The sequence below is a fragment of the Plutella xylostella genome, chromosome 13 (genome assembly GCF_932276165.1).
Source record: "Plutella xylostella chromosome 13, ilPluXylo3.1, whole genome shotgun sequence".
Classification (NCBI taxonomy): Eukaryota; Metazoa; Arthropoda; class Insecta; order Lepidoptera; family Plutellidae; genus Plutella; species Plutella xylostella.
Window position 1 is genome coordinate 10,620,606 of NC_063993.1, and position 22,115 is coordinate 10,642,720.

At 36.7% G+C, this 22,115-nt stretch overlaps 1 protein-coding gene across 6 annotated transcripts in view; it reads right to left on the reverse strand.

The window, feature by feature from the left end:
- Positions 1 to 22,115, reverse strand: part of LOC105385660 (teneurin-m) — a 392,514-nt gene that overhangs the window by 64,625 nt on the left and 305,774 nt on the right. For 5 of the 6 annotated variants that reach the window (XM_048625228.1, XM_048625225.1, XM_048625224.1 and 2 more), the window contains one exon: positions 199 to 207. The exons of the other annotated variant lie outside the window; for it this stretch is intronic. In XM_048625228.1, coding sequence (XP_048481185.1) covers positions 199 to 207 — 9 coding nt within the window. The remainder of the gene's footprint in view (positions 1 to 198; positions 208 to 22,115) is intronic. 6 annotated transcript variants of the gene reach the window in all.

Genomic DNA, 22,115 nt, shown 5'->3' on the forward strand with positions numbered 1-22,115 from the left:
TTATTCATCCATAATTATATATTTTCTCAACTAAAGCAAAAAAAAATTTGTTGAAATCAATTTTACATTTAAAAACTTCACTAAAGAACAAACTAATTACATTTGAAACATAAAATAAGCCATAGTAATAATTGTCGAAAAAAGTAACATCAGGTTTACCTGACTGACGTATTGAGGTTAAAATGGCGGGAAACTAACGTTTTTTACCTGAAACAAAAGAAAACAATCTTCGTTAAAACTAATAATTACTTAGCGACTATTACAGGCATAAATAGCAACTAGGAACTAGGCTACAGGAAAAGTTGCTGTGAGTTATAGCAACTTAGACGAAGTCTTAGTGAGTCTCAACTCTATTTTAAAGCCACATTTTTTACTGATATCTGATTAGTTACTTAACTTAATTTTATAATTGCCTTATGTGCAAGAATTAGTAGACAAAAATAACGCTATCATTTATTTTCTTGGAAAAATCACACTACAATAACGTTGATCAATGCATGTAAGACAAAAGTATATTTTGGTACATTTATTAGTATAATTTATAACGTTTATAGATCATAGCTTGAAATGTTTCTGCACTATAAAGTATACATTCGTATGTAAACTGCTACTGTAGAGCTTAGAAAAACCACGTTCGTTCGTTATACAAAAATGACATAATGGCAGTGGCCTGCTCCCGAAGTTGACTGATCGCCAGCCATTTTGTAAAGAGACCGAACTCAGGACCCGCCAAAATGGAACTGCCTAGTCATTTATCGTATGCGCCTTTCAATTTCCCTATTTGCGCTGTATCCAGCCTTCAATTTGTATAGGCTTTCATTCTGACGCCTTCGCGTAAACATTTTGCATACTTACCTGTAGCTTTTAGGATAAGTAATAGTGTAATCTATTTAAGATAAATTTGACTGACTAAGCGGATTCTGTAATAGGAAAAGGGCGGGTTCAATGAAGTTATCTGACGTAGCATGAGTTGTTTCCATTTGCTCGCGGAAAAAAGCATTTCGTACGGAAAATATCTCGCCAATAAAGGCATGAATGGTCTTGTTTTCCTTACAACGTTTGCTAGCGGCTCTTAAGGGCTCGGGCGCCATGTTTTTTTAGACACACTAGAAACGCTTCCCGGCATCCATTTTGTTTTTATTCGATCATCGGAGATGGGTGGAGTATTTACACGAATTTTGAGCGTAAACCAGGAATTGGCAGCTAAGATATTCATGATATCGGTTATATTGTGTTTTTAGACATCTTAAGTGAAAGAGTTTCGTTGTTATGATGTGGAAATTACTTATTTTATGTATAGGTAATATATAACGTAACTTGTAAATCTTCGTTCTTACAATTTTACAAAGCAATATTTGTATCCCTTACATTAAGATAAAAAGCAAATCGATGAACACAAAAGCTTCTATACCTACCTACATAGCTGGTTTTCCGACAGCAAATTTACATTTACAATTTAAAATTGTATTTAATATAAACAGCTATCATGTCGTTACCCGTAACGTTGATTAAAACATATATAGGCGATAAAATTAATTTATTCATGCCGATGACTACTAATAAGGTTTTAATTAGGCTATAAATTAATTTATTAAAAATTCATTAATAAAAACTGTGATGAGGGTCATATTTTGTGGGCCCAACGAGCCATTACTCGGTAAATGGGTGTGAGAGTGCATTTGAGGGTCCACTCTCTACGTCCCGGTGTGAATTAAGTGGAACGCTTTTCTATGTATTGGGTACTATTTATGTATTAGTGTAAAAATGTGAAGGTCCTTAGACACACGGGATTCTTTTCTGTAAGTTATATTCTATTACTGTATCCGGTTTTTTAATCCAAATTATAAATATATAATGTATTAGGTAGTTAATTACATGTTTTCCCTGTTTTTGAAACATGAATTTATGTTCCTAAGTATTTAGATAACGTGTACATTCTACAGCAGATACAAATAGTTTTTAGTCAAGTACAGTTTACAACGAAGTTATGAGAGCAAAATAATTAGCAGAACTATGCTATCGGTACATTATTAGTTTCGCTTCGATATCGGTGTAATATGCTTGAGCTGAAATAACTTTTGAACGCGAGGACCCTCGATACTGCGGTGGTTACTGCAGGATTCTGTATATAGAATTAATCTGTATTGGTAATTATGAGTCAAATGTAAGATGAACAATATATTAACAAGATGGTGGCCACATACAAAAACGAATCATTTTGTTTACTGTCACACACACACACGCACTCACGCCTTGTACTAATGTACTCCCTTGCGGGGTAGGCAGAGGTGCATTGCTGCACCCACTTTTCGCCAGAGTGTTATGTTAGTCCCAATGTAATAGGGGGCGGGCCTATTGCCATTTTACAAGCACATCCAAGACCCGAGAACAAATATCTGTGTTTAAACAAATATCTGCCCCAGCCGGGAATCGAACCCGGGACCATCGGCTCAGAAGTCAGGGTCACTAACCACTACGCCATTCGGTGTTTACTGTCAAACCTTTTAAAGTTCAACCTATCTTAACCGGCTCATTGAAGAAGAGCTTGGTGGTGGAGATGGAGCGTTATTTGTCGAGACGTTTCATTTGCATTGACACTTCATCTAGTTGGTATTAAAATAATGCTGCTTATCACTCATGTTAAAATGAAAGAGTTTGTGCTCCGGGTTCTATTCTATTCTATTCTATTCTCTGTGGGGAACCTTTGTGCATATCCCCAAGGTCTAAACTGCCTTCCTAAGCTTGGACCATTTCCCACCACGCTGGTCCACTGCGGGTTGGTGGGTTCACATATCTAGATGTGCTAAATCTAGATATGCAGGTTTCCTCACGATGTTTTCCTTCACCGTCAGAGCGATGGTATACATTGTACTTAAGTTAAAAGAACTCATTGGTACATGTCAGCGCCGGGAATCGAACCCGCATCTCTTGCGTGAGAAGCGGGCGCTTACCCGACTGAGCTACCACCGCTCTTAGTGCTCGGGGTTACGTATCCCTTTTTCTGACTGTCGCTTCTATAAATATGTATATTCTCCATTTCTTAAGTGAAAATAGATAACAGAATATGATAGTACATCCCGCACGCTTCCGCCCGTCGTCACAGCGAAAGTCAATTTCTGCAGCAACCCTTTGTGCCTCAAAACGATATTTGCACTAAAGTACAAGAAAAATACAAACAGAATTATATTGTCAAAATATGCCGCGGCGTTAGGGGAGTGGGGCAAAAAGGTTAAACGTGTTATGGGGCACTATTCTCAAAGCAAGCACTCGAGAAGAAGCGAGAGAAGCGGAGAATTGATCGACATTTTTGCAAACACTGGGCCTTCCTGTTGTACTAAGTTCATACTGGATCTGTTATAAACGTAGCTGTTTAAAAGCATGAACGTTGTTATGTTATGATTTAACATAATCGAAGTAAGTGAATTGATACGTTTGGTTCGTAAGTACCTACTATTTATAGACATAGTAACCTACCCTTTGGTAGAGCGTTATGCGAATAAGTTGTAATCTACAAATCAGACAGTTGACTTAGTTTAAAGTACATGAATTACAGGATACTAGATATATCCATACAGGATATAGTATTTTACAAGATTATTTTTTGGAGTAAGTATAAGGAGGTAACGACTAACGTTTCGCCGAAAACGCGATTCATAATTCTTTACTTGAACGAAGCATTGTTTCAGGCGTATTGACAACACGATTAGTAAAGTTTTTTCGCAATGACGTTGCTACGCCGCGCCGTCGTAGCCGCGTGCTACGCGAGAATTTCGTAGCAGACTACGAGACCACGGGAGTTTGATTATGTCATTATGTCATCGATATTGACAAAACCGTTATATTCAGCGCCTATATTATGTGGAGAGAATGTTAACAAAACAGACAAGAATTCAGAACCTCCGCCTTTTTTCGAAGTCGGCTAAAAAGGCTAAAAACGAAGAATGATAAATGGAACAATCTTTCAACATAATTATGAATTGCTCTATAGTTTCGCTAACTTTGTAACTAATAAAAACCTCTAATGAACTATTCAAATTCGAATACTTTATGAAATAATATAAGAGCCCATTTACAAGAATCGAAACTTTATTTATAAGTGAACTATTGTTGCGAGCTTTTGATCAGACACTGGAAAAGATTATTAATCAAGTTAGGTATTTTCAAATATTTATTTCAAAGATATTTAATGAATACTCAATTTTATGTAAAGATTAGTGGACTTGTTATTTATTATTTATTAAATAAGTGCTCATAGCTTTATTTATATATTTAGAGTCTAGATTCTAGACGGATTATTTATGAACCGTGACATTGTATTAATGTAACCTCTCCAACAAGTAACATTAATGTTTGAATGATTCAGAATGTGTTTCATGATATGTTTAGTTGTAAAATAAATAAATAAATAAGGTTAATGAGCACTGACCATTACACCTCACATGTTTCAGGTAAGTTAACAATTAGTTAAAAAATTTCATGAATATTTATAACAATATTGTTTAAGTGCCTGTAATAAATTATAATCCTCAGCAGCAAATAAATAATGTATTTTTAATAAATTTAAAGCCTGTACATATATGATGAAATCCTGACTAACCAAATTCCGAAGCAATTTGTTGAACAAAATGTTATTATTAAAGGAGCACTTTATGTAAATTCTCATATTAACATGGTATGTGTGTAATTTCAGTCATCAATTACATATATTTTCATATAATTATCAATTATTCCGATAAAAACCACTTACATATTCGTTGATACTATAAAATTATACAGATAAGTACAAAAGGTCACGACGAGAGTATAAAATGTACAGTGAAAAGTATGTGATGCGCTTGCGAGTCACCTCTGACTACTGCTTACAAATTGGTTACCATTAATACAATACTATTACTGTCTTGAGAATATAATTAATCATGTACACATTTTGTTTACATAGCAAATGAAGTTTATGTTCTTGTAAATCATGAACACTAACTAAATCATGGTCAATACCTGTAAAATAAAGATATGATGTATATTTTAATAAATAAAAGTGTGCACACACCCTAACACTACCACACTTATTTGAATTTCTTTGAAAACGTACCCTACCGTGTCTTTCCCATGTCTTTACGCAACGCTTTGAGTTAAGTTGAGAACAACAGATATGTGTGGGACTATCGCCAGAGTGTCGCAAAGGTGCAGACATCATTATACTTTTATACTCTGGTGAATTCTTGCGATGGCGCCGCCATGTCAGTTTAAACGGGGTTCTTTTATTGCAATACTGGTGTATGGCCCTTAGTAAAGCTCTTTAAAGTGTATGAAATTAGGAAAGAAACTGTTTTCATTGACAGCGCTAACAGTGGATGTGTCTATAAAAAAGCCTGCATCACTCTGTGCGTCGTCAATTGATTGTAATTAAATTCTTGCAAACAAAAGTATCAATTTTTTTCTAGTTTTAAATAACCAGGTATTACGTTTATGGCAAAACGTGGGGTGGCGGTATTTTTCCTCACAAAATAATCTGAAAAGCGATTTCATTTCCCACTCTCTAATGATAAGTTACGACTTCTTCAAGATTAGAACTGAACTCGCGAGTTACGTTGTTGGAAAATATTATACCTACCCGGATTCCATTACTGGTCGCTTTGCTGTGCGACGGATAAATTACACTGCTATGAATAATTCTCACATAAAACTCTCGGTTGCACTTTAACAGGATCAAAAGAGATAGGTATATCGTCACTGGAGTGCGACTGAGGGAGATGACAGTACATACTCAGTTCTCAATTTAAATAGTTCATTAAGGCGATTCGGAAATCTTGCTCAATAACTTTCTGATATTAAGTAAGATCGGATTCATCCAATCTTTGAATATTATTTTAACATAGTACCCCCTTATTTTGATGAAATTGCTATATTGGGTAACATTTCCGATGGCTTACTGTAAAGCGCAATTTTGATGAGTTCGTTCAAATTTATCTTCTACGATCCTCTTTTTAAGAGCGGTTTGTATTTCCAAGTGTATTGCCCAGTTGTACTCCTAATTAAGAAGAGAATAGAAATTTCGTTGCACAGCCGGAACCCTTCAGGCTTTTTCAGTTCGAACCCCTTTTCAGGATATTAATTTGCTCCCCATCAGGAATTTCAGTTGAACATTTTCACTGCAATCATAAATTCCCAACAGTACCTAATGATTTTGTTTGACTTTATAGCCTGCTGGGCTATTTTCTCCTTTGGGTATCTATGGGAAAACTGAACTTATTTACTATTATAGTACAGTAAGTAAGTTCAAGGTTTCCAACCAAAGTAGTGGTTTAGAGTAGAACAGGACTGGAAAACTTGGCGTACTTATAATAAGGCTTTAATGACTTATGAAGCCTGATGATGATATTATTAAGTGTAATAATTATTATTCTAAATTTCTTGAGCTCATGCAATGGCGTACCTACCTATGTATTTTAACCTAGTTGTTACTAAAACTGTTCCCTTTAATAGTATCTTCTGATAAATAAGCGGATTCTTGCGAGCAAGACATTTTGCGCATTGTACTTTCCACAACCGAACGAAACCTATTCTATGAGCTCACACTTTACAAGGCTTGTATCCGGATTCAAACCGAGGGTTTAAAAAGATTTACGTCTTACCTACAGCCAATTAACTAAGATTTGTAGTCACATGTTCTGAGTAATTAGTATTTACTATAATTCAGTGGCTTCTTGATTAATCTGTAGTACAAATGCGTAGGGGAGTCGAGGCTAAAACGAGGTATTATTTGTGCGATGAGCGTATCTGCCCGAGTCTCCCCTTTCACGTGGAAACTAAAGGAGGCACAGTCACTTACTAACATTACTTTTGTTTAACCGTTATTGTTGATTAAATATCGGTAACGTTGCGGTAAAGTGGCATTGGTTCTAATAACTCAATAACACAGTGGGGTAGATGTAGAAGGAATTCACTTGTTTAAAACTTATTCTATGGTTTTGAATCTGTACTTTTGTAGCTTCTGTTAATCACACATACATACCAACACTTTTTTTTACTGCAGGTAAAAAAAACCTGTAAATTCCCCTCCTTAACAACACATCTTTAATTATTTACACCGAATAGGCGGATTTTAGCAAACATCTTAGTCCCCCAGTAATCTACGCGATACTTTTCGCGTGAGCAAAAGATTAATGTCTTACCACTTTGGCCCAGTTCCCTCCACGCCCGGGGGAGGCCCGGGTAAGTTGGAACTCAAAATTAATTGTTGCGCTTATGTCACCCGTAAGCTTTGCAATGCTAACTGAGTTTGGAATGTTTAATAGGGTTGCAGGGTTGCTGCTGGTTAAAAAAGCTTGTAACCGCACTGGGAATGTAGGTTTTAGTGGTACATGTTTTTTTTGACTATCATATTCTTTGTATTAAGTACAATACGGTATTAGTCACAATATTTTTTTGTAGCATAACCTAATTATTGATAAAATGTCTTCATTGCAATCATTCCTCTTCCAGTGTAAATATCTGATAAAACAGCAATACCCGTAATGAAAACCCTATTTTTACCTCACAACGTAGCCCAGTAACTCACTTCGCGAAGTTCAGAAAAGGTCCACCGATAAAAGAGATTAAAACTATAGCGGGGCGGTCATTATCATTGTGCGGGGCTCCAAATTCGAAAGAGCAGTATATCAGGGCAATTACCCCCCGCGCCGCTACCTTCCCCCCCTTAGCCCCTGTAACATACATGACCTGAAAGTTCAGCACTTCATTATAGAGCCATCGCCGCTAGGTAGGTTAGGTTAGGCTGGCTTGATACGCATTTTTTTATAAATTCTTTATTGCTCATAAATAAGTACAAAGACGAAGTTAATTATAGTAGCATTCTCTACCAGTTAACCTTTGATGAAGTCGAGAAAGTCACTGATTATGGCAAAGGGATGATTATTGAATATGTATTGATTATTTCTAGTGATCTGACGGTAAAAGTAACCCAGATAATGAAAAAAATTGGGCAACCGTAAAAATTGCCTAGTGCCTTTACTACAAAACCATTTTTTTTCGAAGTCGGTCAAATATTTGGCACACCCCTTAACACCAGCAATTCTTGCCCTTTTTATTTATTTCAATGTCGCATTTCTGATTGCTAAGCCTGTTAGCTTACCCCTTTACGTTATTAGGAGATGAAAGGTCCACTTCTGCCCATTCTCCCCGTACCACGTTGTTTGGTATGATGATTGAATTAGCCCCAAAGTACACTTCACGTTTTAATGTGATGGTTTTAAGCTGATTATTTGTTTATATCTATACCTATGTACGCTATCTATGTATATTACGCTTGAATTTCGAAACAGCGAATACCTATTTGTTGTTTTCGACGGTACTGATGGCAAAACGAGATTGTATTGCTGATATCTAATGAATTAAACGTTTCAGTCCCAATGAAACACAGTTTTGTATTATTGCGACTGCTTTTATTGACGCCGCTCGTTTTAATGTGTGACCTAAAAGCTGACAAACACACACTCAAAAGAATACGTAAAGGCTTTCAAACGTATTTCCAATAGCCCTTATCTCCGTGGCACAGGGCCCATCGCCGCTGCCATCACAAAGAGAAGTCTCAATCTAAATGGATCGTCAGAGCGATTCGGAATTCAAACCACTCACGACACAGCAAACAGTGTAGGAAACAAATATAAAAAAGAAAAAAAAATAAGAACTCGGCCGCTCATTGGCCGAATTAGGAATTGGAGGCGAAAGAATAAACACTGGCCGTTTTTAATTGTAAATTGAATTAAACCTGACGGCATCAACTTGGCTTCATTTTGGTGGATGCTAATGATGTCGCGGGGTGGGGGCGGGCGGGGAGGGGTGAAGGCTGATTTGAACCGGAAACCATTTTTTGTTGTGATTTTTTTATTTACTGCTGAGATGTGGGGGAGCTTTCTTTGCCACGTCTGCTTTTCTCTGATGTATTGGCAAAAGAGATTTGTATTGACAGGTTTTTTAACAAGCATAGTCTAATCTAGAACGTATAAACTGTTCATTTTTGCCATGAAATGTGAGTGTTGCGTCCACAACGGCCTTTATTTACTGAAACCGCTAATTAAACAGGGCAGAAGCTAACAATTGGGAGCTAAGCGACATCTTTGTCCGCGTCCACTGTTATTCCATTTCTCATTTAGTTTCGTAACTAGCGCTGGTGCTTCTGACATTGTGGCTTCGTAATATCCTGTCAAAGTAGACTGGCTACTTTCAACTTTATTACACAGGCAATAAAGACCACATTTCAGCGGTAACGCGTCGAATAGGAACGCGAAATTAAAGTGCGAGATGAAACGCGGGTTTAACGTTGGTTTAGAAATGCTATGTTAAAATTCTGCGCGCGAGATAAAATGCGTGTATAGTAGCTGTTATAATCTTCACACGTTATTAAAAGATATGTTTTATCCCTGAGTTTGATTACAGAATATACCTACATGACTTATATAAGGTTTATAACCTCTGTTACTCAGTTTACATTAGAAAATAGGTGCCATCTTTTTGACACTTCATTGTGACTTGGGACTCATACCTTAGGAGCCCGCGACGTTCTATGCTTCCTTAGCATTATCATTAGACTGCCAACATACTTTTCTGAAAGTAGATCAATAAAATCGTTGATCCTGCACTACGCATCTCATCTCAATCGGGTTTCAAAACTGCGCATTAAAGTCGCAATTCCACAGAAACGTATCAGGAACGCTCAGCAGAGTTAGGTACTCTATACTGACGAAAAATGTACGAACGAGAGCTCGCCACGTTTTATACCGAGATTGAGTCGTGACTGGCGCAGAAACTTAGTTTTTCGTCTTAGAGAGTAACCCCCGAGGCCATAAAAATAAGAAGGCGAGCTCGCGTCGGCATTCCAAAATCGAATTTGACGTGGAGAAAAAGTATTCGGAAATCGAAAGGTTAAGCCGCCGAATGGCCGAATTCGTTGGATTTTTCTGGGCGATCGCTCGCGTGACCCGCGCGCATTAGAGCAATGAATCAAATTGAATTCGCCATTGGATTCCGTGTATTCGGAACGGTTTCGTTCGGTTTGTGTTTTAATCGTTTTTAATTCGTATGTGGACTGACGAATGTTCATGTCGGATTCGCAATAGGAACTTATGTGTTTTAGGAAACGGTGTTTTATACAATCACGAGCAATAAAAAAGTTCCATCTACAAAATTTTGACACCAAATTTATTATTATTTATTTTTTAAAACATTTAATTTAAAATTGACCGAATGGCGTAGTGGTTAGTGACCCTGACTACTGAGCCGATGGTCCCGGGTTCGATTCCCGGCTGGGGCAGATATTTGTTTAAACACAGATATTTGTTCTCGGGTCTTGGATGTGCCCGTAAAATGGCAATAGGCCCGCCCCCTATTACATTGGGACTAACATAACACTCTGGCGAAAAGTGGGTGCAGCAATGCACCTCTGCCTACCCCGCAAGGGAGTACATTAGTACAAGGCGTGAGTGCGTGTTTTTTTTTTTTTTTTAATTTAAAATTCTATCATTATAATATATTATTTACGTAATAGTTGATCCTGAGGCGCTGTTAAAACGATTAATAATATTAAAATATTAATATCTGAATCGGCGTCATTAAGCTAGTCTTTTCCGTTTAGTAATAATTTGGTGCGATTTTCCATGGAACTTTTTCATTGCTCGTGAATGTATTACAGTAAAAGTTATCGCTCAAAATTTACAAAACGCATTTGCTATCCAGAATATGGCTGCCACAGTCGGAAGTAGCTGCCGGCCTCTAATAATAAATAATCCCGACTAACTAGTGTAAAAAGAGCTAGTCCGGTATTTTAATAGCCGCTTTTTGTAAGGGCGAGCCGCGCTGATTGTTTTATTTTAGCCAAATCAATATTAATGGGCCCCCGGCCTACTTCCTATCACTTTGCGTATGTCCAAAACCACTTAGTTTTATTGTTATATTTTTCATAGTTAAGTATTCAGGGAGAGGTTAATGTACGAGAAAAACTAAAATAATGTGGAACAATTTATTAGGAAAAAAAAATTGGTAGGTATTATGTGACCTACATAGATTTTACCCATGTTTAAGTCTCTACACTAAACGGTTCAATAAAAAAAACTATTTCAACATCATCCCTTTAACTTTATATCTCGTGATTCCCACGGGAAACTCTTAGATATAAGTGTTAATAAAAAAATATTTCTCATATATATACCATTCTTTCAGGATTTATGCCAGTGTTGTAGTGCCGTTTAAGCTTACCTGTAACAATAAAAATATACAATTAGCTCAATCATCACATAAGTCATCTATTTTACTAGTATTTCTTCTTACCAGTACATACACAGTAACAACAAAACAAAACATAGCTAAAAATCTACCAGGAGTCCAGGACAATCAAGATTAGCTCGTCCGGCCATCGCTCACGACCGCCCCCTGGTGGCCACTTGCGGAACATGCAAATGCCGCGCCATTCTTTCAGCCCTACGACCACCGACGTCTCCATAAAACAGGGCCCTTAAATTAACCAACAATAAATTAGCAGAAAGGCCCCGAGCCCAGGTGCCCTTGGACCTACATAAATCCTGCCCAAAGGCCAATCTCCATTGCTGATGAAGAGCAAACCACTGACCACTGGATTTTTGGACCTTTTAGTTGTATTAGAGTTTGATGGTGATTATTCCGAGGGTAAATGTCATTGGTTGAACAACGCGACATTTTCCCGAAAATGTTTGCGCATTATTTTGGAACAGTTTTTTGTATTGTTTATGTTGTTTGTTAGTGTTGATTCGCACATAAATTACCGGAGGACATCCGGAACTGTTAATTTCATGCATTGATACTGATTATAATAATTATGAACTGATTAAAAACAGTTTCATTTATTTTGCGTCCGCAGCGGGGAGGGAATTCCTAGCGTTTAATACGTTTAAGCCGCACGATCGGTATTTACAGATAAACAATTCAGTAATTCACGAATTATTAAGTAAACGAATCAAGTATTTATATCGAGCCACGTGGACAGCGACCGTGATAGTGGCGCCCTCATTTACTGAAAATTATTTTCTGAGATAGAAATACCCAACGGGTTTATATCCTTGTGGTTATTTTAGGAATTAAATAAGGGCGCTAAATATCAGTGGTGTAAATACATACAAAATTTTACAGCAGTTAAAGAAAGTTTGATGCGTAGCCAAAAGGGAACTCATCGAGACATCAGCGAATTTGTTTTGACAACAATTTTCGGAATCAAAACGTATTGAATTTAACACCAATTACTCCGTAAATGTTACATCACATTAAAAACAAAACAACATCACAAATAAAAAGACTTAACCCTTCGACCGTCGCGTGTCGTGCCATGCGCCATGGTAAGCCCGCGTCTGCCGCTACCACGGGACGTCTTGCGGCCGCGGCGGTGATTTATCTGACCGCGTCCCGCCGCAAACTAGACGGCGCTGTATTTATTATTACAATAACAACATTAATTCTCTCCTTCAACTTCGAGGCGTTTGCGGCGGTCAGTGTGCGTCGCGCCTAAATTAGGGAGCGGTATTGGGAGCTGCTTGTGATTATGCGCTTAATTGCCGTAATTTATACTGTGGTGCACTTGTTAATAGCGGCACAAAGTTATTATACAGATTACTTTATTAATTTCAACAGATCATGCTTGTGTTTTATCTACTGCATAATTAACTCTGTCGTGTTTTTCAATACGCATATTTTTCTAATTTTTTTTAAAATATTATTGTTTTACAAAAACAGCCACTGTTAAGCATTGCGTGGATAAGTATTCGGAGGCTATCGGGAATCGTCTTTTCATGCGACTTACTTCACTAACGAGCACATACAGACGCACAGACCAGCCTAATATTCAGTAATTAACCTAACGAACCGACACATTACAGACAATTAATTCCGCGTTGATCTCAACTTCCGAAGCGGCCATTTTTGGCGTCCAACCTGTCAAACCCTAAATTATCTCCGGCCCAAATTGGGCCACCATTAATTATAACTTTGGCCGAAAAGTGCTGACTCCAATTAAAAGACTTCAAGTATAATGTACCCTAGTATTGTTCTTTGATAAAGCTGCGGCAGCGAAAAGGTTAAGTAAGGGTGCGAGTGAACTTGAGTTGGTATAAAAGAAGAAGCATGGTTTCAATGTGTATAAAAATTTACTCATTTTTATAAAATTTTCAACTGTCTCAATGCAAAATCTGACGTAACAATAAAACATATACTTTATCATGTGTGTATTTCTCTACTTACTTCCTTCTTTGCAAACAACAAAACAAAACATTGTACATACAATGTTTTTTCGCGGCCGATTAAAAAAGCGTAAAGCTTCGGTCTAAAAATATCTGCCATGAAAGCATTTTTAGGCTGCCAAATTAATTGAGAGTGACTTAGCGTTAAAGTTTGCCTAAAATGCGTATAGATTTTATGAAAAAGGCCCACGTATTTCATTTATTAAAATTACCACGTAGGTACATAATGTGTGTAAAAGTCATTTTAAGAATTTCGGATTTGCCCTGTAACGGTTTCCTTTCAGTTTTTAAGTGCCACTAAAGTACAGTCAACGAAATTTTATTGTAATATTTATCGATTAGTGTTCGTTTTGAAATGTATGGATTGCAACATTTACCTACGTTAGCGCAAAATTAAATAAACTATACAAATATTATACTATCTTGCATGTTTTAACTAAAAATCTAATGTATGTTTTATGTTTCGAATAGCACGAAATTCTTCGTCTTCACGTAATTACAATTTCGTCGATACTTTATCTTCAAAGTTAATGTACAAGCCGACATGTCCCGTTCAAAGTAAGGAAATTAATCTCTTAAAGATTTTGTACCAAAAGTAAATTCGCTTTTCACTTCGGGATTAAGTTGAAAAAGTGTAATTTATTACACGAAATAAGCTATGGAAGAGAAAATTGAAACTCAGCAGAAACTAAAGTCAAGTTTTATACGAAAATTCTCATTTTAAAATTTTGTTCGCTGAATACACTCTTTTATTTTGTTGTTTAAATTAAGTGTAAGGGAATAAGCAGTGGATGCAATTTAGCGAGTGAGTAACTTGTTTAGCAAACCTTATCTACGCTCCCTGTGGTCTATCTCGCCAGATATTCATTTGCAGCTCTTATTTAAATCTTTACTCCATTGGTGGAAGGTAATTGTAATTTATTTACCTACGTATATTCTCCCTGCCAGTACGACTCCAGCGATATGCGAAAAGAAAGTGAGTCTTATGTAGAAGGCAGTAAGACCTAGACGAATACAGGATACATTATTGCTTACCTCTAAGGCAGCTATTTAGTAAATAGCACAAGAAAGGTAAAAGAAATCAAACGCAACGTCACTCTTTATTTAAAAGGCGACGCTGGAATTCCACACACGCACAGATAAAACCAATAAGAAAACTTTAAGAAAAAGAACGTTTACCGAAAGCTATTCGATCCGTTGTCCTTTTTAATGGAAAATTCTTTTACCTGCGCGCGATATCAGCAAACTTTCAGCGTGGCGACACGGCAATCATGAAACTTCAAAAGGAATAAGACAGACGAAAATCTTCGCTATGTTCGTCATCTGATTGGACTCTTTTTGCACTCATTTGTGGCGAATTCCAATAGACATTCCTTCCTATCCACGAAATTGGAATTGAAAGAACAGCCTAATGAAATAGCAAAAAAAAAACTTTTTTCACGCAGTGTGCATTCTGCATAGTTTGTGTCCGGCCGTGTGTGCTGACCCTAATTTTTGCCAGTGACCTTTGCTTTGTGTATGAACGTTCTCGCCGTGGCTAGAATTCTAAATTCAATTCGGTTCAAACGGAATTTTCGAATGACAGATTAGAGTAGCGGTGCGTTGTTGTAAACTTGGTGAGACGAAGCACCGCCGTCCCTACGCTGCTACAAAGAGGAATTGGAATGTGATACTTTTAAAGATTTTCTTGTCTGCTCCCAGTTTTTTTTCAAATAAAATGAACAGGCAAAAGTTCGGCGACTCTTTTAATCCGGGCAATGTGTTTCGCAGCGGCGAATGATCATTGTTGCGCTTCGAAACTTTTTCTTTTGAATCCTACTTTTGTCATACCTTTTCTTTTCTCCTTTTATTCTTGGATTTTATTTCGGCCTTCGTATTATCTTTGGAGGAGGCCTCGTTATAAGGTGTTGCTACGGTTCATTTGTAGGAGAACTTTGTTTGTTTCGTATTTTTATTCAGTGGACAAAGTTTTTATTGCTTTTTTCGCTTTTCATTACAAGCTTTTTGTGTTGGTAAGTTCTCGAATTGGGGGTGAGAGATTGCACTTTATTTTAAGTAATATTGGTATTCTTAAATTATTTTTGTTTGACTTCTAAACTTTTCCAATTAACAAGATTACACGGTTATCGCTTAGTTAAACACGACCAAATCTAAGCTCGGCTCTGGTTGAATGAGCTTGCCCATTAACTGTACGTCAATCCGCTCCCTGATTCGAATCTCTAAATCAAGTCGTATTGCTTATTTATTTCGACCATGTTCTACCCTTCTCTCTCAGACGTACCGTTTTGTAGGGTTGTCTGAACGGGATAGATGATATCGTATGGTCACATGCAGTGTAGAATCCAGAAGGTAAACTCCCTTGGGAAGACCCGTCCCTTTTTATCCTAGGTTCGGATGTGTCCAACGCATTCGAACCTTTGTTAAAGTTTCTATTAAATTGCAAAAGGTAGTATGTATAGATACAGGTTAAAGGTTATCTGAAGGTTGCTGTACATACATAATTATTTACATATCGAGAAGACAGACTAAGTTTTTGAGAATATTGATATATTTCTGAAAATCTGATACCTGATCCAGAATTAAACGACTTCTGAAATAACTTAAAAATTACTGTCGTAACCTCATCACACGTAAAATAGACGCTAATTCAGATTGACAATCATTCCCATAGAAACAGACAAACTAAAAGACTTAATACAACGAGTGGACAAATGCCAGACTAGACTCACGAAGTTTTGTCATAAACTTAGGCCTACGATAAAAGTTTTGTATGTGGGTGAAGTTCTTTATTTGTCTTAGTTAAGTCTTTCCACGTCCTTGCTAACTTAAGACATTCAGACGACATATTTTTAGGGTGGCTTAGTATTTATTAAGATGAGCTAAGATATCTCCTAGTATTAAGGTTATCGATACTTGTGTAACATAAACAAGTACGGCTTTTATGAATATTGTAAATAAGTACATGTCGTATTAGATTATCTTGGAACAATGAGCTCCAAATTAATGGGTGGGGTTGAATTTTTTGTATGCCTACTCTATCTATACTCGTATATTGTATATTTGCCACAAAATAAATTTATCCCTATATACCTACGCTTGCTAAGGGAAACATATTAACAATAAAAAATAAGTGCATTAGTTGTTAACCCTAAAAACCTACAGAAAAAGTTATCCTTACCCCATCGGACGTAACCCCCTCGAAAGGTAGACATTAACCGACTAGAAAGGGAAGTATATCGTTGGTTAGATGAAATTTATTGCCCTAAGGCTGTTTCAAATCGGGGGTGTAAATTGGTTAATGTGAGGGCTAAAGGCTACAACTGGACTTTAAGGGAGGTTGCAGACTGTTTAAAGACTGAATAAAGATATAAAAGTGCGGAGTTAAAGGGTTAAATTTATTTGGATGCGTTTAGGGGAGAGAGTGGTCATAGCCATCAGGTTTTATGTGGCAGAGGTTTCTTGATTGTCTAATGGTTATTTACACATAGTTCACATCCATTTCTTGAGTCCATATTCTAGTATTTAATCGTAAAATAAGGTTTTTTACAATAACGCAAAAAAAATGTTTTAGTTAGGTACAATAAAAAATTAAACCGTCGGTGTGAAAGCTTCTTTACAATCCTACTAATAGCCCTCGATGCAGTCAAATTTTATACCTCGCTAAGGGGTGGTCAGATTACTTACGTAAAGTATCATAAAATATACCATGGCTAACAAACATGGAAACTTACTAAAATGGCCCTTATCACCTTGGAATACAGCCTTCCTTATCGGATCAGCTAATTTTGTTATCTGTACGTCAAATTGGACGTTTATGTCCATTCTCCCCAAAGTAAATTTTTACTACGGTATTTAACATATTTATTTATACAGTCGTTGTTGTTACCCCCTTTTGTTTCGGGGTAATTTTGATTTTGGTATCGAAGCGCGTAAGCGGGTATGTTCAAAAGGTTTTCGCGTGTTAATTAGATATTAAGGCTTAAGAGGTTATTGATTTCAATTCGTATTTAGCATTTACTTCATATAACTGCCACGGGTATACTAATAGGATAATTACTTAAAACCATTTTATAAAATATTTATGTCCCCAATCATCTGTAGTATTAAAAAACAACATGTCATTTCAGTGAAAAAAATATAATTAATATTTAGGTGGGTAGGTATTTAGTTTTATTTCATTCTACGCATCGAATATCGGGATAAAACTAGCTATAAAAGTAGAAGATAAAAAAGCTATTAAAAAATATTATGCAGCATTACATAATTTAAAACATGAAATTCGATAACAGTAACAAGTTTTTACAACCCGTGGCCACGACTATCACCGATACAGATCTCTGTCAGTGATAATTTAGTAATGACATAGTTACACCCGCTTTATGGTACTAATTAATGGGTAAATTGTAGCCAGTCCAACTACCCCCGTTCTGACGCCCTTTTAAATGATTTTGTGATTGTAAAAATGTAGTTTTTTTTTTCGTTTTATTATTGTTGCATTTGGGGTCCGGCTGTAGCGCTCGGGTAATCTGTATTGTATACTGTGTAGTGGATATTTTACAGTAATGTTTGTTTACACATAATCGATATAATATTAAATTTGACTAATGTTAATGGTAAGTTTCCAGGGGTGTTAACCAGCTTACAATTTAATCAGTAAAGTACCCGTAAGTATGTTGTGTTGTGTATTTGCAAAGCTACCGTTAACAAATAAACAGACAAAATCATTTTTCTTAACATATTAAGAAAGTAACAGATGACCCCACTAAAGGGCCTTGCACACTGAAGACGGCAAACACCATCGGATAAGATGTCGTTGGATCGGCAGAGGGCGATAGTGTCGACTTCCGGCGGAAGTGACCGGCTCAGCCGGACCGGATGTGCTTTGTCTGGACCGCGCGTTTCGGGCCCGATTCAAAATGGTCGAATGTCAGTATGTATATACTTAAATGAGCTTGATTTAACTAAGATTTTGGTGCTGTTTTGTCAGTTGTTTCTGCGTCATTGCAAGTTTGATTAAACGGTTGAATCCCGTGTAATCAAACAGAATAAAAATATATTCTACTTCGGGATACAAATGATTGTATATTTAGTCTGTTAAAAACCTAAAATTATAAAAAATATATTGTTATTTAGTTAAATTATACAATGCGAATAATGTTATGAATAAAAGGAATATGTCATGGCGACATCAACACAAGTAAGTAACGATAAATAACTGAATTAATTCAACAATTATAAATGACAAATTTAAAACGGAATCTTAAAACACCGCCGTATAAATTCTTAAGTGATAAACATATTTTTTACTTTTCCAATCGAGCACGCCCAAGTTTGTCGCAAGCTCATTCCTCCCTTATGAATAAAGATGGACGAAGAACAAAATTTTTAATTACAATCGGACGCATTCATAATTTGTCATTCCGAGTTTGATAACCTCCTTCGCCTTGTATTAAAGTTTCTTCAACTCATTTCAGTAGACTACGGCCGCCATTGTAGGACTTCTAATTCCGCTAATAAATTCACGATCGCACAGGATTTTGTGTGTATATTATAAAGCTCTTATATTGTCATATAGTTTTTAATGAATGTTTATCAAACTATCACATTATTTTTTGAATAATATTATGTCATTCACGAAAATCCGTTTGATCCGTTACGTACGATACCGATTGTTGAACGCTTACCTTAAGACGCCGACAATGCTGAAATATTATTTTAATAAAATATCCAAACTTATCACTCAGGAATGCAATAAAACTTGACGAAACAGCTTTCGGATTTTCCCTATTTCCCGACATTTCCCCTACAAAAGGCAATACAGGCGGGCGATCCTGGACGCCCAGAGGCACGCCTTATTGTCTTCTACATTTATATGTTAATTCTCCTCCCGATTGTAACGAAGCGGGAAACAGGACTGTTTATTATTTCTATTCCAAGTTAATTTGAATTAGAGTTGGAGATTCTAATTGTTTTAAATTTTTCATTGCGTCTCCTCCACGTCCGCTGAAGATGCCGTGGATTCTTCGGGACTTACAGTTCGAATCCTGTTCCTGTTTAATAAAAGTGCTGTTTGGGTTGGACGATATGAGGTTACAGCATTAATACCATTTCTATGGATGTTATTTGGCAGGTAGAGATGGTCAACGACACATCGCCTAACATCCTCCGCCTATTTACAGCATTAGTTGTATTATACATATAATTTTAAAAAACCTAGTTCCGCTCACAGATGAAGCGTCTGAAATAGGAAATCAGGACGAAATCGATTCGAATTTGTTACTGCGGTTTAATTAACAGCGTCGCTATTTACTCCCCGATTCGTCCGACGAAATCCTAATTAAGACGAGCGAAAGCGCCCAATAAATATTGCCAAGTCGAAGTCGGTAGTACTTGTTGGGAATAGACCGGAAGGTTACTCTATCATAGGATAAACTGAATTGGCGGCCGAATGTTGTAGTGGTAAGTGAACTTATCCCAGGGCCATGGCCGGGCCAGATATTTGTACTCGGGTCTTGGGTGTGAATATGTACCTATGTATCTATGTAGCTATGCAGGATCAAGTAGGACGGCCGTGTGTGAGATGTCCTCACATATTATAGATAGATAGATATTCTTTATTTGTAAACTAAAACATGGACATCATTACAAAAAACTTAATCTAACACATATGTGCAAATGGCGGTCTTATCGCTTAAAGCGATTTCTTCCAATCTTATTAAATTATAGTTTAGTACTATGTTTTGGAGCGCTGCTGGGACTCTATCTTGTTGTGCATGACAGAGCTTTCATTCGTTAGCTCTTCGGCAAGCTGGTTTAACCCTCCTAAGATACGGATCCGGAGATAATTGCGCGGCGTCCGCACGGATCCAACAACGCTTTGCATTTTCAAGTAAATCCTAACTATCCTAACTAATATTATAAATGCGAAAGTAACTGTGTATGTCTGTCTGTCTGTTACTCTTTCACGCCAAAACTACTGATCGGATTTGAATGAAATTTGGTATACATACGGTCTAGACCCTGAGAAAGAACATAGAATACTTTTTATCCCGGAATCCCCACGGGAAAACTTTTTAATGCGAAGTACATAACTCCTATTACTAGCTACAGGCGATGAGCTGAGAAAGGAAAAGAAGTCGTGTCAAATAAGAACCGTTTCAGTTACTCCTCGAATTGATAATTATATCCTATACTGTACAATATGAATGCAATATTGTAATATTTGAGTTTGAATTTGAATTTGATTGAGATATTTGTTACCGTTTATCATAAAATGTAGTAGATCCGTTTAAACGATACCTAATATGCACTATATTGTCACTATTAATAAAGGCCTTTGATTATGGCTACAATTTTATACGGAACCAAGACCCCAATGGGGACATACCCTTATTCGCGATCGTTTCTGTGCTTAAACTTTTTTGTATATATTTCTTAGTTATAGACAGTATAATAGGGATGTTTATTGGATGATAGCTATACACGATAATGGCCCGAGGCTGTCAATCCCGGAAGAGTCAATAGAGAGACTCATATCGGGGGGTAAGACGGGAGAGTTTAGCTGACACCTTGAACATTGCAGCGATAGCAAACTTACTAATACTACGTAAAAGTAAAATATAATAAAAAACCTAAAAGCTCAGGAGTCAGGACAATTTTTATGCTATAAAAGTTCAATGTTAGTTAAAGTGTCATGTTTCAATTATATTATATAATTATTTTATATAAAAACAAGATTGACAAATAAAATTAACTTACCATCAAAACTTAGACACATCCAAAACGCTGTGTAAATTGTTAACGCAAATCTTAACTGAAAAAGGATATTTTTTTGACAGTAAGTCTTATTTGTTTTCCTAACGTAACATAACTGAATGGTTTAAAAATATACCAATTGTCTGTTATTCGTTCACTTGACAACATGTTTCGAGAACAAGAGTGACTCTGAATGGCATCTCTAAGCTACTCGCGCTGACTTGGAGATAAGAACAAAATGAGGCGAGATGTAGCGAGTAAAAGAAATTGGATTCTGTATTGAATTCAGTGTGTTAAAGCCAGGAGGGACACGCTTTGAGTTTCACTAAAGATATGCAATGGCTAGTGGAAATGTTCACTACCTCATATATAACATACGTAGGTAAGTATATATTTTTATTTTATATATCAAAGGTTTTTATCGATGAACGTCAATCAATTTTAGCAACTTCTATGCGTTCTGAAAGTGTATTTCAAAAACGTCAGAAGCATGATTAAATACTCATAAGACTTTTAAAAAAGAATGCTTTTACACAGAGTTCATTCAAATGATATAATTAGCAAAAGTTATTCACGGTTAGTGCGACCGTACTTGTCTTTAAATACCGCCCGAGAAAGCATAAGATGTATAATTTGTTTATCTATCAGTATCTTCCTTGTTTTGATTGTAGTATTGAAATAAGAAATGCATTCAAGGCTCACGAGCTCAGAATAAGCAGTCTCAATTACCTTTTTCACTAAGCAACTTTTCACGCGCCACGCAACAGCAAAAACAGCAGCTAAACCGCAAAACAAGCAGACTCCGACACAAAAATAAAATAATCGGCAATCAGCGGGATTACATCGGGATCCAATATCATTCCTCTTAGTACACCCGTGGAATCTGCAGGGGCAGAGAGGGGTGGAGTGGGGGGCGGGGGCGAGCAAACAGGTGAAGGCAGGTCGACTTTAGCAAACAGACGGAGAGTTCAGGCGATTGGGACATAGATAGATTATTGTGATGTGTTTACTTGCCGGGACACAGTGGGCAGCACGCAGACTTACCTGTAATGTGATGAAAGGTTGGTAAGAAATTGGTAGTTGTTTCAGTGTGGGATTAGTAAG